Source organism: Hippocampus comes, unplaced genomic scaffold (assembly GCF_001891065.2).
Source record: "Hippocampus comes isolate QL1 unplaced genomic scaffold, H_comes_QL1_v1.1 scaffold174, whole genome shotgun sequence".
In the NCBI taxonomy this organism is placed as follows: domain Eukaryota; kingdom Metazoa; phylum Chordata; class Actinopteri; order Syngnathiformes; family Syngnathidae; genus Hippocampus; species Hippocampus comes.
In genome coordinates, this window is record NW_017805983.1 from 8488438 (window position 1) to 8504897 (window position 16460).

Sequence of the window (16460 nt, forward strand, 5' to 3'; positions counted from 1 at the left end):
TATATATATATAAAATATATAGAGGTTCACGCCTTTTTCCCCGACAGGGTATCTATGTATTGGAATATCATCGGTGAAGAGGAAGAAGGACAGCTATCTGATCTCCACATTAGTGTCACTCTTCTCCCAATCATCTCCTGAAGAGCGCTCCTCCATGGTGGTTGTAGTGCTGCTTGCAGATTTTGACATCAACTGGCTGACGACCACAGTGACGAAGATAAAATCACAATTCTCTTCAGCGCTACAGCAAGGTCACCTGTTGGTCATTCACGTTCCTGAGGAACGCTATCCACCTACTGCAGGTTAAGCGCAAATATTATACACTAATTCATTGTCGAGAGGGTGCGCGCTGAGTGACGGGGAGGTGCTAGTAGCATGTATCTGGCATTGGTAATTGAATTTAATTGTTTTGTATAAGCGCCTGTTGTCAAACAGATATCAGAAACAGCCAGTCTCTCTCTCTCTCTCTCTCTCTCTCTCTCTCTCTCTCTCTCTCTCTCTCTCTCTCTCTCTCCCTCTCAATATATATATAAAATCCAGGTCACCTGTGTTTAAATATTAAATAGCGTCTCTTTCTGACTCCCCTATAGGTCTAAAGCGGAACTACAATGATTCACCAGAAAGAGTATCATTCCGCTCCAAGCAGAACCTGGATTATGCCTTTCTTGTGCACTACAGCGCAGGCCTCGGCAGATACTACCTTCAGCTGGAGGACGACGTCTCCTCCGCAAAGAACTTTCCCACTACCATAAAGAAGTACATTCAGGAGCAGGAAGCCAAGAAGACAACCTGGGCAATGCTAGAGTTCTCAAGCCTTGGCTACATTGGGAAACTCTACAAATCGGCTCATCTCCCTCTGCTGGCACGTTTTCTCTTCCTCTTCTATCAAGAAATGCCTTGCGACTGGTTGATGTCTCACTTTCGACTGCTGCTGACTCAGAAGGAGCCCATCCTTTTCAAGCCTTCATTATTCCAGCACATAGGAACTTTCTCCTCATTCCAAGGGACCTATAACAATCTAAAAGACAAGGACTTTGAGGAGAGTGTTTACTCCAATCCTCCAGCTGAGGTTTTCTCTGACATGTCCACCTATAAGAAACACTTTCCCAAACTAGCCTGGGATGCTGGGGAAGGATTCTTCTGGGGCCTCTCCCCAGAGAAAGGCAACCATTTGACTGTGGTGTTCACAGACCCAAGAGTGGTGACAGAAATAACTGTAGAGACTGGGTCAGAGGGGAAAGATATCTTGGGCTCAGCGCAGGTGGAGATAGGACACAGTGTGATCGCCACTGCAGAAAGGGAGAAAACTTGCAAGGATTTCCATATATTGGGATCTCTGGACAATGGTTGGTTTGTGATGCAGCAGGTAGATAAAAACTATCGGTCCGCCTCTTCGTGTTTGAGGATACAAGTCACCGCTGGGCAGAAGGAGTGGATCATCATTAGGAAAATCAGGATCTCAACAAAGCCCAACTCACTTTCACAGCAAGCACAAATGTGAATTGGTGTCAGGTTTAGTAGGGGTTTTAAAATCAAGGGGATGAGGCACCGGAGCACTCCAAAGGGAGGTGCAGCAGCTCAGGAAAAATACATATCGTTAGAGTAGCAAGGTTGGAGGACGTAGAAATATTTTGGGAACCCGAGGCAACGCTCCTCTCTCTCTCTTTATGTAAAGGAGACGTCTACTAAATTGACATCACATCATTGCTGCAACATAATAAATGAACTGTCTGCATGGCTGAATTACAATCACAAATGTCCACTCGATGCTTCATGTTTTAATTTGAAGTCAAACGTAATCTCAGCACTATTACTCAAAACAATGCAGATTCATGGATGATTGTCAGTAGTCCCCTCTACTCTCCCCGGCCTGTGCACAGAAGATATTTGGCTTCTGGTGACCAATAGGTCAGATGTGTACGGATGAGCGTTCGTACTGCAGACACATCACATACACATCCGATTTATATCCACACACACAATAAAGCTTGGCTTGACTTGATATGATATGAAAGAGGCTCAGAATGGATTTGGAAAAATCGAAATTGTGCTGTTCACACTGCATGAAAAAAAAATCACATACATGTCACATATGGGAAGGAAAATCTGAACTGAGCTGCAGTGGTGAAAATAGCTAAAATTTCATATTTGAACTGAAAGACACAATCAAGATTTCTCTAATACAGTCTTTGTTCATCAAATGTCCAAATGTGTTCAACCAATGTGCTTGGTTAGACACTATCAGCTATGAAAGATTCTAAACTCTCTTGTCGCTCTCTCAAATTAAAGTACACAAACAGCGTTTGTCAACAACCTATTGAAGCGATATGGTCGAAGTAAATACAAAGTATCTGGAGAATGTGTGTATTAATTCAGTCACTCACTATTCCTAAATTAGTAGCTGTCGATTTGGAGGTGGTGAGGATGTGGTGACTCATGTGTTTCATGAGGTTTTTTTGAGTTGAGTCACAAGTCATAGGTTGAGAGCCAATCTGTGTTCAGGGGATTGTTCTGTTTTTCCTCAAAATTCTTAAAATGGATTTCCATTGTGTGCTCCAACATGCAAGTATGTCAACACTGAGAGCTCTGCAGAATGAGCTTTCTTGAACCTGACCAATACTATGCCAGCCACATAGTCCTGCTTGTCTAATTTCTGCTGGGTGTGACAGGAAAACGTGCATTTCTTTACTTTTCTTCAGTTCAAGTTTTGGAAATACTGAAATAGGAGTTGCTACAAAAATTGCAAAACAAGCTCTCCTGTTACAACAACACTTTGAAACATTTGACTCCAGAATTCTCAAGGGCATTCTAAATGGACAGCTGTTCAGCTGTGAGACCAGAGAGGTATCACATTTAAATGACAGTTCTTAGAAACTTCTATTTTTACAGTAGTTTGATCTGGTGCATCAGTACAATCGTCCCAATTTAGAAAAGGGGCTAATATGTATTTACTATTTTCATTAGAGTGGGGCTGACATCGGTCCAGTATTAGGCCTTGCTTGGTGGCTTTGTCGTGTCATGGGCAGCAAAGCTGACATTGCCCTTTGGCTCAGCGGCCAGCTTGTCACAGTCTTGCTAGCATTGTGCCTGTCCGTGGCAGGCAGAGTGACAGATGATACTTCATCTGCTTCCGTGTCCTGTCCCTGGTTGGCAGTTCTTTGGTGTGCAGAAATGGGACGACTCTGTGACGCTTGCTGGGCTTCAGCTGCCAATGGGGCCAAGGAGGGTGAGACCGCACCATCCTGTTCTACACCCCCAGTCTGAAATTATTGTGAGAGGACAGATTTGAATATTTACTGGTGTAGTAGGTCCAAATAAAGCAGTGAATTCAAATGTCGGGGTAGATGACCACAAAGTGTGCCACTCACCGCCAACAGACATTGTAGGGGTTTAGCGCCATTACTGTCCACGGGGAGAACCTTTTTGACAATAAGCAGAGTAGAAGCACATTTTATGATAATGACGCTCAGCGAAGCGCCTGTAATGTTATCATAGTTGCCTCTTCTGCTTATCCTGGAGATCCATCCATCCACTTTTTATATCTGTCGTCCTCCAAGCGTAACGGTCACTGGGCATACCCTTGACTGGTTTCGTGTCAATTTGCAAACACGAATTCAGGGGTGTCCCAAGTCTTTCCCGGGGGCCATTTATGGCCAGTTATATGAAATTAAAACTAAAAATATTACAAAAGTTACAAGACATCTTTTTTTTTTTAATAATTGTTGAAAAGGTTAATTGGAAAATTTCTCCAATTTAAAATTGTAAATAAATTCCACAGTTACAAGTTATCATGCTTTTTAAATTTGTAACTGTTTCAAGGTACACAGTTGTTAAACGTGTTATTTATTTATTTTATATATACAGCGGCATGGTGGTCAACTGGTTAGCATGTCCGCCTCACAGTGCAGAGGTCATAGGTTCGTTTACAACCCCGGCCTTCTTGTGTGGAATTTGCATGTTCTTTCCATGCCTGCGTGGGTTTTCGCTGAGCACTCCAGTTTCCACTCACATTGCAAAAACACACATGGTAGGTTGAGTGAATGCTTGAAATTGTCCATAGGCGTGATTGTGAGCGTGAATGATTGCTTATTTGTGTGTGCGCTGCGATTGGCTGTTTAGAGTGTACCATGCCTGCTGCCCAAAGACGGCCAAGATAGGCTCCAGCACGTCCGCGACCCACGTGAGTGTAAGTGGATCAGATAATGGTTGGATGAATGGAATTATTTGTAAGTCACTCATGATATAGTGGTACCATACAGTGAGTGTGAGTTTGAATAGTTGTCTATCGCTAATATGTATCCTGTGACTGAGTAGTGACCAATGTGGGTTGTAATTTGCCTAACACGTGACCCTAGAGAGAATTAAGTGGTATAATAAATGTATGTAAGTGTGGATTTCTGCTGTTTCAAGTGTTTAAGGCAAAACTGATTAAATCAATCACAAAGTAGTTTAAGAAATGTACAGTAGGACCAACATTAAACAGCTGTGGGGAGAAAGCTGTTATTTATCCTTCTGCTTACTTTCCTTAATTGTTCGAATTCGAGCTGAGAGAGCTCACTACTAGTCGTTCGCAGAGTCGCCGTCCTTGTGCTCAGTATAAGTTTATGTTTCTCTTTTCCCATTTCCACTTACGTGAGGAATGTGGCTCACTGCAGCTTGTATTTGCACATGCAAAAATACAAACCAGTTGACACAGTACCCTGTAAGGGGAAATGCTAAAAAGTCTTGTGCTTTTCGTCTTTCAAAATGCCGTTTGCTTTTTGCTACTTCAGACTCAGTTTGAAATGAAGCTCAAACGTTATGTCTGTCAAAGTCAGTGTTGTTTTATCTAGCTTTATGATCTCCTGTATGGACAGTAAAGGAAAAATAAACTGTGTGTGTGTGTGTGTGTGTGTGTGTGTGTGTGTGTGTGTGTGTGTGTGTGTGTGTGTGTGTGTGTGTGTGTGTGTGTGTGTGTGTGCGCGCGTGTGCCTGCGTGCGTGCGTACACAGACGTGAGACAGCGGCTGTCAATAAAGTAGGTCGAACCTGCTTGCTAGTATCCTGTGCAGCATCTGTGTTTTTGCTCCCTCTTCGTGGCATAGATTTGCCTCTGGGTTGAGGGTCCAAGCCCCAGGCCTTGAGCCTTTCAAGACCCTCCACAGAGCGGCTAGTTGGGTTGACTCTTTGCACTGGTATACGAGCAGGTAGATCCCATGTCCCTTTAAAGTCAGGCCAAGCACTGCCTCTCTGGTGCATGGCACAATGGCATAGGAGGTCACGTTGATGCAGAACCACAACTGTATAACGCCGGCTTTTAAGGCTTTACCTTTGCCATTCCAGGGAGTAGATGACCTCTGTTATCTGCAATAAACATGGTGTGGCCCCTCCGTGCTTTGGATGCCTAAAGACACACGCACACATTATACGGAGGTGTCCAAAACTATAGCGAGGGGCTATTGCAATTTTTAGCAGACTGTGGTGTTGGCTATTAAAATTAATATTTGGCGCAGGTCATACTGCTTACTTTCTACTCTATGTGTAAAGGCAGGAAAAAAAAAATTCATCTCATTTAAAAAGGTGAGTGAGAGCCACTAGAACTGTCTAACTTTTTTTTTTTTAATTTAGTACTACATTTTATGTTCAATTTGTATTTATGTACACTTTACAGCACTTTCCTTCAGCTGCAGAATTTGTTTTTTAAAGTGTTCTATAAATAGAGTTAAATGGAGTTGAGTGAATGCTGATATGTGCTTCTGTTGCATCTGAGCACAGGGCTGATAATAATGTGGGTTGCAGGGGCGAGAGCGAGCCAAAAATCTTGAAAAATACGCAGACGTGTTTTTTAAGTGTTAAAGTTGATTATCAACATGGTCCCCGCATTCTTCGATTTTTCAGTATGCGGCCCTTCCAAGAAAAAAAAAGAAAAAGACACTCCTGTATTAGATGGTGACAATGCTACCTTTGGAACGTACTTCTGCCATCATAATAAAACTGCTGTTCTAACATTAGCGACCTTGTTAGATTGCTTCGCCTGGCACCAGTTCTGCAGCCTCTGAGGCCTGAAGGCATCGTCGTACTAATGATGGAAACAAAGGTTACAATGTTTATGTGAGAAACACAAAAGTTCACAGTTTTAAAGCGTCGATATTTACCTGGTTTGCTGAGTAATTGGACGACATTTCTGCGACTGTTTACAAATTAGCTTGTTGAACCAACTCGTTGCATAGCAACGCAACCACGTGACATAATTCTGTCGAAAGTTCAGAAAACTCGGGAGCGTTGACAGGTCCAGTGCGGCGTTTGTGATAAATTAATTTATATTTACATATGAGTGAACTATATTTAATGGTAAGGATTGAGCGTTATTAGTTGTTCTGTACGAACGTTACCATAGATTAGAGGCATTGGTGCATGGGTACGATAAGGAACGCTGATTTGAACGTCAACATCACTGCCATATTGGATGTGGAAAAGTAGAGCGATGAGCAAAGGTCTTCTCGTTCACGTGCTGTTTGGGGATGTGCCAACAGGTCTTGTTTTGGGTTTATGACTGAACAATGACATTTAGTTGTATTTGGCCATTATGGCATCATTTTGCGAATATAGTTTGCTGAATTTGTAGCCAATACTATGTAGTCCAATATGTGGATACACCATCATGCTGTATCCACATATGCGTGCTATACCTAAGATGAGCATAGTATGGTGAAACCAGCCTCCTAACAAAGATACAGTAACTTTGTCCCCGAACTACAGGTACGCTGATTGTTATAAATTGCTCAGCCAACTTTTCTCATATGACGGAGTTTGCACAAAGATAACTTGTTGCTGGGAAAGCAGTGGGAAATATAATATAAATAAATAATTAATAAAAAACGATTAATCAAAAACAGTTTAATGTAAAAATAATTTAATGGCAACTCTAGATTTCATCATTTCTTGTTTTTGCGCTGCAAAGCATCATGGAAAGTGTGCGGCTTCATTCTTGCTTGCCTGCAGGTTAAATATTAACCATAAATATTTTTATAACACAGTAATAGTGTTACATTAATTATTATCTCTCAACACTTGTGAAAACATTTGAGAATTATCATGTATTTGTTCACTCTTTCGTAAATTAGGGCAGTCCGTGTTTTATGCGACACTAATGACGTAAAACCAATGCGACAGCAAGACCTAGTTAACGTCTCGCCTGAGCAATGTTCCAAAACTATTTTTCATTTAATGAGTGACCCACATTGTGAACTGATATAGTGATTAGGGAATAAGGAAGTGAGTGAACGGTTTTAAAATCAATCTAGGTACATGATTAATAGCGTTTGTGTTCCGCATTTGACCGGATCTTCTATTATTTACTTCTGAGAGCTGCCTTTTGCCGTTAGCTGTAGCATGCTGCAAGCATGTTAAAACATTTAGTCACAAGTGTTCCGTTCACTTTTTTTGACAACAGTTGCTGACGTGCCCCGGGTCGCCGCTGTTTGTGTGTAACTTGGTCTTTTAAAATGTTTTGCGCAAGCTAGTAATAAGTTACTTAAAAGTGCTCATGTTCCAGAAGTCATGGAACCGGGTCCGTCGTCTCGCTCTTCCGCCGCTCGGGATCTGGTTCCGGCTGCCGGGAGGTCTTCTGGCCCGGCTAGAGAGGCGGACATTTCTCGGGACATGAAAACACACTTTCGCGTGTGTCGCTTCATAATGGAAGCAGGTAACCAGCAACTCATCTCTTCTATGAATACACAGTAAGTGAGATCCAATGCACTGAGCTGTACTGTTGCCACAATTCTGCCCTTTAGCAGAAAGTTATGCTTTCCTTACATTAACAGTTGTCAGTACTTTTCTAACTGCGGTTGAAGTTTGCAGAGATGTAAAAGTATTGTGTTTCTCATACTGAACTTGGTTGCTTTATCTTAGAGGTTGGCCAAGTCTACACAAAGTGCTGACTTTTTTCGCAGTGCATTTATGTGGTCAAGGGTCCCTTTCCATCTTCTTCCCCTTACACAGGGCAGTATCTTTAGCAAGGAAGCCCTCACTTCCCTCTCCTTAGCTGCTTCGTCCAGCTCTTCCAGGGGGATCCCTAGGCGGTTCCGGGCTTGCCCGGACAGTGTCTCTACAACGTCTCCTGAGTCATCCCTGGGGTCACCTCCTGGTGGAACATGCCCCAAACACCTCACCAGGTGTCCAAGAGGCATCCTAACCAGATGCCCAACCCACCTAATCTGGCTCATCTTGATGTGAAAGCCTGCTGTTTTCTAGGGAACAAATCTGTTTGAATAAAGAAATTAATGAAATATAATGAATATTCATCTCTTTCTCAGGAGTTAAGCTGGGCATGCGGTCTGTGCCTGTTGCTACAGCGTGTGTATTGTACCACAACTTCTTCAAACGTGTCAGCTTAAGTGTCTATGAACCCTACCTGGTGGCCATGAGCTGCTTGTACCTGGCAGGCAAAGTGGAGGAGCAGCACATAAGGACCCGTGACATCATCAACGTAAGCCACAGGTAAAAATATTTGTGTATGAGGGAATGCTGGATTGTAAAATGATGGCTGGTAAAATGATGGATAGCTAAAGGTTGACAACCATTATAAAATGCTTGTTAAAATGAAGAAAACACCTTGTTGGTCATAAATTAATACAATTTCATAGATATTCTTTTAATTTATTTTAGAATTTAGGTTGTATATGTAGGCCAGTGCTTATGTTCGTTTTTAGTCCAGCAGAGAAGGCTTTACAGGCTCTTACACTCCAGGAATTGCAGTGTACAAATATTTCTATAATTCTTGATCATCATCTCATTTAGTTACAAGACGCCTGGGAACTAGACATTGGACAGTATAGGTAACCCATGCTAAGGTTTGTTTTTTTTTTTTGTTTTTGGACTGCAGTTCGGTACACTTTCAGTATATTTTTGTGCATAAAAAGAACAACTATTTTCTCCCTCAAAATGATGTATTTATTTTGCTTGTCAGCAAAATCTGCATTTTGTAGTGTGCCAAATACCATAGTTGACTTGATCTTTACAAATTTTACTAGGTTTCGTGATCTATTGTCTAATACGAATGTTTCCAAATTGTGACAGTATCATTTCCGCATTGTTTTTGCCTGCCTGTCTTGAACATAATCAAGACACGCAGCTGAGAGACAGAAAGGTGAAAAGCCTTTGTAAACCCATTTCTAAATGTTTTTGCTTTTAAAAGTAAAGCTGATATCAAACAGACAGTTTGCATTGTACCTACAACAATCTTTTTGAATTGCTTGAATGTTGTGTCCCCAAGCGTTGTATCAGGATGCAAACACAGGAGCAGATTGGTCATATTGCTTGTGTTCCCTTAAAAAGCCACATGTAAACATTCTAACGTGTCCACATTCACTCTGTTGAATGGTCTTCTCGCACTTCCCAGGTACTTTAACAGTGGCAGCCCCCCTTTAGAATGTGACAAGGAGTTCTGGGACCTGCGGGACAGTGTGGTGCAGTGTGAGCTCCTCATCCTTCGACAACTTAACTTCCAAGTCTCCTTTGAACACCCACACAAGGTGTGTCTGCGTCTGCGTGTACGTGTGTGCTGGAGTGAGTAATCCTTTGCTCAGCATGGCACTCCTCGATGTTGTCACGCGTAGACCAGAATCCTTGCGTCCACTCTTACAGTCGCTATCTCTTTTTTTCAGTTTCCCCTGTACTTTATTAATTCTAGCCTGAATGGCTGTTCTGAATCAAGTCTGCGGTATTTAGTGGGTCATCTGTTTCACCCTCTCTCTAGTATCTACTCCACTATGTGATGTCCGTCAAGTCGCTGGTGAACCGCCATGCTTGGTCTCGATGCCCTGTTGCTGAGACTTCCTGGGCATTGCTTCGAGACTGCTATCATGGGTCTATGTGTATCCGGCACATGCCCCAACACATCGCCATAGCAACACTGTATTTGGCTCTCAACAGCTATGGAGTGGAGCTCCCTGTTGGGGAGAAACGATGGTGGCAGGTATGTATTGGGTCTTAATTAGTATTTGGTTCATGCAGTTTTATTTATTTATTTTGAATCAAACTACTTTCTATTTCTTTTTTTATTTTTTTTAATACTGCACCAAGATATGGCGAGACAATCACTCTCACATCTACATCATCACTAAATGGGAACTGAACCCACGCTGCCTGCACCAGTCAGAAATATGTACCGCTACCCCATCCGTGACCTGTGTCATAAAAACATTGCAATGAAAAATAATACACGGGACTGTGTGGTGATAATGAAGACAGTTTAGTCTGGTTTTAGATGGTTACATTTCATACGATTTTTATTTATTGTCACTTTGATCTGATTCAAGATATTTCTGTAGGTTAATTACTTTTTGTATTCTTGATAAATGTGGCTGATACCCCCCGCGCCCCCCCCCCAACAAAAAATCCACGATTTGAAACCAAACGTAAGATATACCACCTACCCCTCGAGCTCCCGTCAGCCTTCAAAGTCTTCATCCCGTTGTATTAATTGGACGGCGGTGCTCTTAAAAATGTTCCATTGTCAAGCAATTTCACTAATCAGGTCTCTTCTGTTGAAGCTCTGCTTTGCATGGTTCTCTATTTAAATGCAAATGCTTAAAAAAAAGTCATGCTTGTTAAGCTTCCCATTTCCTCCAGGTAAGAAAATCATTGTGGTTTGAAGTCCACACTTTGAGGCCAGATATGTGCATGTGTGCAGGTGCTTTGTGAAGGTGTGACCAAAGTGGATATAGACGCTGTGATCTCTGACCTTCTCCAATTGTACGACATGGAGGCCAAGTGTATCTGAGGACCCTGCTGGCAGACCTGCACACACAAGACACCGGTTGTTCATGCAGCTGCGTGTGTACAATGGCCAGTGTGTCATTTTTGTGGGGAATTGTGTATCCGGGCATGCATGCGTGAGAGAATTTGCACACGAGACAGAGCTGTGACAAAAACACAAACTGCACTACGGAGGCTTAACCCTGCGGTGGAACAATTCTTCATTTCCTTCTTTCTGGTTGCACAAGTTTCACTCAGCGAAACTGAGATTGTGTAGATTTGTATTGCTGGCAGCCGATTGGCACCTTTCTTTTTACCTGGTTTTGACTGATCGGTTGTTGTTGAGCTTTGGTGTATTTAATTGCCATGTTTTACAATATCAACAGAAAAAAAAGGTTCTTGCTGAGAGCAATATTTGGACCAACTCTCTGTTTCTCAAGACCCCTTTACTGTCATTGACAAATACATAGCCCACCTTTGCATTGTGTACTATGAAAGTGATGATTCACATCATCCTCATATAAGTCTTCGAGATCATATTCTTGTACGTATTTGGCAGCTCAACTCCTTTAAGTCTTTAAGGGCGTTCCCTTCATGGAGATCTTTTCAAAACAGCAGTTTTAGATGGAGAATCCACCTGATGCATATATAGTGTATGCAAATATTTTATTTGAAGGCCTTGTTAAGCATGAATCGTTCCTATGAAAGACCTCAAAGCAAAAAGAAAAGGCAAGTGTACCACAACATTGGGTTCAACTGCATGTTACAATAAAATGCAACACGAGAGCTTTTACCATTCCAATACATTCTTTCACAGTTTTCACAGTATTACATCAATAATAGTCAAACGTAAAATTCATCTCTTGATGTGTATGAACACATCATCAGTGATCGTATGTGGTTGATCGGGGGCTCAGCTGGGAGTGAGCAGTTCATGTGTTTAAGGAGCATCAGCCCGGTGTTTGTTCCTTCTCATGTGACATAATATCTTTGGGAAATCAGTTGTTTCCCCAGGTCAACCCTCAAATTTCTGTCACTTGCTGTGCCCAAGACGGCATTCTACCTTCTGTCCTGTTTTCTGCTCCCACAAATGTATTGGTCAGAGGCTCATTTGACTCGGCGGTGATCCTGCTGGGTGTCTCGCCAGTTGTCTTTCAACACCTGGTCATACTGCCAGAATTCATATGGTACAAACCTTCACTGCTCAAGCAAGCTGTGGAGGATCAGCTTCAGTGTTTCTTTTCTCTGGCACGAGGGACATGTTGGTGTGATGTAACAATGAGGCCAGTCTCACACACCCCCACCTAGGAATCCTTAATTAGCACCAGATCATTAGCGCACATTAAGGAGAAGAGCACATGGCCACCGCCATCCGGCCTGTGCCTTTCCTCTCCAGCATACTGGTCTGCATTGATTGAGAATGAAGGGTCACTCCCGTTTCACCTTTTTCTTTGCGGTGCATCCAGCTGGATATACGGCGGCCTCTGAATAACGGACCTGGTATCTTCAGTATCTGTACCGTTATTGAAACCGCATCACAGTTCCATGGCTCTTCATTATCTGAAGGGCTTGGCAAAAAAGTGTTGTCCACAAGGAATGAGACCTAAATAATCTCAATCCTCTGGAAGCTCGTTCTCTTCCTTGCAGGTTTCTTCAACCGTTTTTGTGTAGAGCAGCGAAGTCACTTGTGAACTGCCTGCTAGGAGGGCTTGCTGCATCTTTCTAATCTAGACTGCTTTGTCTGTGCTTTTATGATACAAGAAATTGGTGGCAGCCCAAGTCGTTTTTTCCTTTGGTTCCCATAACCTTTGTAGAGTAAAACCTCCACGGAAAAAACAACCTTTAAGGCCTTTTCACTTCCTCAGGTCCCCACATGTGACATGACAGTTTGTGCTACTAAGTGTACCACACTTACTAGTTTTCGCTCCTTGTTCCTGAGGTGATTTACAAGAGATGTGTAGTCTCCTCACCGTATTGGCCCTTTGACTCATCCAACGAACCCTCATGTCGATGATTAGGAAGGCGCTTGAGTACTTGATCCTCGATGCAATGCAGTCCTTTGATGCAACTGTGAATGACCATAGAATCAAAAACTGCCCTCAGTCCGCAAACATATGTACTGTTTGCAGGGCATTTCCCCCTCCACCACATGGGTTATTAAGTTTGGTCAAATGGCTGGCCATCTGTCTTGGTCATGAGGATATCTGCCCTATTAACCTTTCGTGATACTTTCTCTCTCTGCTACGGTGACCACAGGTAATAAGGAAATCATTGTTATCATAATTGCTTTGTCACTCAGTCATTTAGGATGTGCTACATGCAGCCACCAGAATGGCCATGGAGATCCCTCTTTGGGCATGCTACTTGGATGTATTAGGACCTGTGAGCCCTAAACTGAAAGAACACACGAGTGGTATGCGAGACTGAAAGTTTGGTAGTAATCCGATATCAATTAAATACTGGTCCGGTATTGCCAATATCAATTCTGGAAATTGTAGTAAAACCAGTCTGCAGAAAATTAAGATGGCCTACATGATGCCTTGATATGCAAGTGAAATATTTTGTGAAAGGATTCATTCCTTGCAGAGGCCGAAAGAAATCTGATGTGCACATTTATTTGCCAGCTGAATGACTAGGGTAATAAAATCATTGCAATAATAATAATACTACTAATACTGTTAAAAAGTAGTCCTCCAAGTGATTACTTGAATAAGACTGAAAAAGTACTCTGTGAACAAAAACAACCTCAAGTACTGAGTAACTTAATAATTTTTAAAATATATATATTAGACTACGCAATCAAGATTTTGAAGCCTATCATTGGTCAGCGAATTTGTAAATAAAAATGACCACCGATCCGATTAGAAGATCGACCAATCTATTCAAACAAGCTTATTTACTGTACAGTCGCGCCCCGTTATTTGTGGAGTTTTGGGACGCGGCCGCCCCAAAATTCACGTATAATTGACGCCCATGCATTAGGAAAAAAAAAAATTGTTCAATTCTAGAAATTCTCCCCAAAAGAAAGTGACCATATATGCTGAGAAACATTGGATTATTGACAAGAGCAGCACTGAACGTCCCTGGAGTGAACAAGATTGCCTTAAATATCTTATTTTGGGGATCCGATCAATGATGTCATTGGTCCATCGGCAAATTAGGACAAAACAATCGATCTGTGATTTTGAATAAAATGCTAAATATCTGCCGCTCTAATCGAGTTGATCAAATCTGTGTCGTCTTTTTTTTTTAAATCAGAGCATTAACATCAAATAAAATAAAAATAACAAAACAAAATATGAACCTGCAAATTGAGATCTCGCTGAACAACAAAAACAACAATAAATCTTAATAATGAATAATAATTTGTTATTTTGACTTCAAGAGAGTGGCTGCCTTTACAGCAGCTCCTATATTTTGTTCTTCTACTTCTTCCTTTTCTAACTTTGCTGCTGTGAATTGGGAATTTCTCCATTGTGAGACTAATAAAGAGTTTCTTATCTTATTATAAATCTTAATGAAATAAGAATGACTTAATAAAATCTTAAACAATTATCGATTGCTGAATAAAAGTAGCGAGCGGAACCTAGCTCAATGTAGCGCAGTGAAACAATTTTGTTCTTAACATACAGTAAATACTGCAGTAAAAGGTACAGTATGTTGCATTAGAACTACTAGGTACGACATTTCCTAAAACGGAGTCAATGTAGCACATTTACTACCCATCCCTGCTCAAGACATAGGCTACCCCAAGGTTGTACAGCTCCGAGAACTGCACGCGCTCACAAACACTATCAGCGGAGTGTGAGAAATAAGGAAGTGTGCAGGTTATTTCAGGACGTGCTGCTTTCGCATTGAGCCGAATACACAGAGGCTCAAGTGTAACTGCGTGAACATTGAAATCTGGCATGGGTGATACTGAGGTGGCATTTCCTTCTTGTACCCCCCCACCCCCCCCCCCCCCCCCCCCCCGAGAAAAGGGAGAAAAAAACGTGTCCTCATTACTGTTTGGATTTCGCTTTTCTGAAGTGTTTATACATGTCCATGTAAAAAGAATGGCATGATTTCTCTCCAGCTGCCTCCTCCTCATGCTTTGCACCTCTGTTGGTGGGACAGGAGACATTGCGTGCATTGCAATGGTATCACGTGCTGCACAGTTTCCCTCCTCCTCCCGACACGTTTCCTCCCTTCTCATCTGTCACTCTTGCACTGGTGTGGCCATTGTGGAGGGGTTGCTCAAGGCTTTCTCCCCTTGCTGCTTGTCACCCCATCCCAGTTGCCCTCTCTTCATTTCCTCTTTCACCAGATTCCTTGTCTTCTCGTCCACCCCCACCCCTCGTTTCCGGCCGCTTCCTCCTCTCTCTCCTCTTCCCTCTTGTCTCCCTAATGTTATATTAATAATGGAGAGGAAGCATGTTCAGCCAGGCTCCATGAATTAAGCATCAGATGGGAAGGAGAACGGGGTGGGGCGTGGGGGGTCAGGAGCATGGAAAGAAAGAGTGATATGGAATGATGGGATTTCGACGGCATAAGGGAAGGGAACGTTTGTGAGGAAAAGAGGAGTTCAACGGGGAGTTTGCATCACGTCTGACGTTTGCAGCCCGCCGTTCAATCTGGTGGTGGTCTGCTAACAGCAAGTCTTTTGCAAGCGCTTCTCATTCCACGTTGGGCTCGGGGGCAAGTCACAACGTTATATCCTCCGGACTGACTGAAAAATTTCTGGCCGCACCAAGATAAAAAGGGGCAGGTCAATGATGGGAAGAGAAAGAAAGAATGTCTCCCCATTTCCAAGGACAGCACGCCACCTGTCAACATGATAGAATGAGTTTATTGATGACGTGACTGCTGACAGGACTTAGTAACAAGATGAATTGCGTCGTGTACCCGTTTATGCTCCAAAACGATTAGAGGGGGCATGTCGCCATGCTAAAGGTTTATGACCCTAAACATACTGTGGATTTACAACTAACTGCAAGTCATGCCAAAATGCTGGTTTAACTGGGATTTTACATGCAAAATGGTTGAACAGATTCTCAAACTATGTTAAGAATATTTCTATGCATTTCCATTGGACTTTTTTTTTTCTTTCCCTTCGGCGAAGTTTGACTTTTTCAAACAAAGGGAAATGTGTGAAGCATTAGATCAACCAATGACCAACCCGTTTTCTGAAATAGCTCATAGCAAGATAATGCTTGTGATGCGGGGATGCATTTGTATGCCAAAGGAAGCAGGAAGACTGCACTGAAATTGCTACAGTGTCGCATGTAGAATGTTCCCATTAGAGATTTTCCCCTGTTCACATTTCTACTTTTTTCAAATTACTTTTGCAGTGCTATCTTTTCCTCTCGGTATCCCAATGAGATGTGAAGTGTGACTTTTGCTCATGAAGGTGTAACTTTCAATTTAGAATAGTGAGTCATTTCATCAAAACTAAAGCGGCAGTTTACGTCAGAGCATCCCTCCAAAGTACATTCTTTTATTGACAACGTAGCTAAGCTATTGGACTGTGTTAGCCATACTCAGTCACACAAAGACTTGTTGTTCTGATCCCGCTGACTTGTTCACTGACACAAATATTTACTTTTGAGGGATGCACGAAAGATTTTAATAAAGAAAAAAGCTTTTCCACAATGTAAGAAATGCACTTACTGTTTTGCAAATTGAATTCTGATCTCGGGCAGCACAGTGCTCAACTGGTTAACACATTGGCGTCACAGTGCAGAG

The 16460-nt window shown here is 42.3% G+C and overlaps 3 protein-coding genes across 8 annotated transcripts in view; 2 read left to right on the top strand and 1 right to left on the bottom strand.

Moving 5' to 3' along the window:
- The window catches only part of LOC109528599 (alpha-1,3-mannosyl-glycoprotein 4-beta-N-acetylglucosaminyltransferase C), an 8848-nt gene extending 6773 nt beyond the window's left edge, over nucleotides 1-2075 (top strand). The window contains exons 4-5 of the mRNA XM_019891422.1: nucleotides 48-302; nucleotides 591-2075. Coding sequence (XP_019746981.1) covers nucleotides 48-302; nucleotides 591-1501 — 1166 coding nt within the window. The 3' untranslated portion in view covers nucleotides 1502-2075. The remainder of the gene's footprint in view (nucleotides 1-47; nucleotides 303-590) is intronic.
- A 332-nt stretch (nucleotides 2076-2407) lies between these two features.
- cfap126 (cilia and flagella associated protein 126) lies at nucleotides 2408-6265 on the bottom strand. Of its 3 annotated transcripts, XM_019891464.1 has the most exons (5): nucleotides 6134-6265; nucleotides 5995-6057; nucleotides 5308-5382; nucleotides 5028-5228; nucleotides 2408-3260 (listed from the first exon to the last, which is right to left on the bottom strand). In XM_019891464.1, exons 1-5 carry the CDS (start codon nucleotides 6158-6160, stop codon nucleotides 2961-2963), a joined length of 666 nt encoding a protein of 221 aa, XP_019747023.1. In that variant the 5' UTR covers nucleotides 6161-6265; the 3' UTR covers nucleotides 2408-2960. The 3 variants fall into 3 exon arrangements, with proteins under 3 accessions (XP_019747023.1, XP_019747024.1, XP_019747025.1); XM_019891465.1 differs by lacking the exon at nucleotides 5995-6057; XM_019891466.1 differs by lacking the exon at nucleotides 6134-6265 and having other exon boundaries at nucleotides 5941-6013.
- Nucleotides 6266-7128: 863 nt separating this feature from the next.
- On the top strand, nucleotides 7129-11522 carry ccnq (cyclin Q). Of its 4 annotated transcripts, none has more exons than XM_019891463.1 (6): nucleotides 7129-7282; nucleotides 7534-7683; nucleotides 8294-8477; nucleotides 9379-9511; nucleotides 9736-9954; nucleotides 10672-11522. In XM_019891463.1, exons 2-6 carry the CDS (start codon nucleotides 7539-7541, stop codon nucleotides 10759-10761), a joined length of 771 nt encoding a protein of 256 aa, XP_019747022.1. In that variant the 5' UTR covers nucleotides 7129-7282; nucleotides 7534-7538; the 3' UTR covers nucleotides 10762-11522. The 4 variants fall into 4 exon arrangements, with proteins under 4 accessions (XP_019747022.1, XP_019747021.1, XP_019747019.1 ...); XM_019891462.1 differs by having other exon boundaries at nucleotides 7537-7683; XM_019891460.1 differs by having other exon boundaries at nucleotides 7129-7253.
- The last annotated feature ends 4938 nt before the right edge of the window (nucleotides 11523-16460 follow it).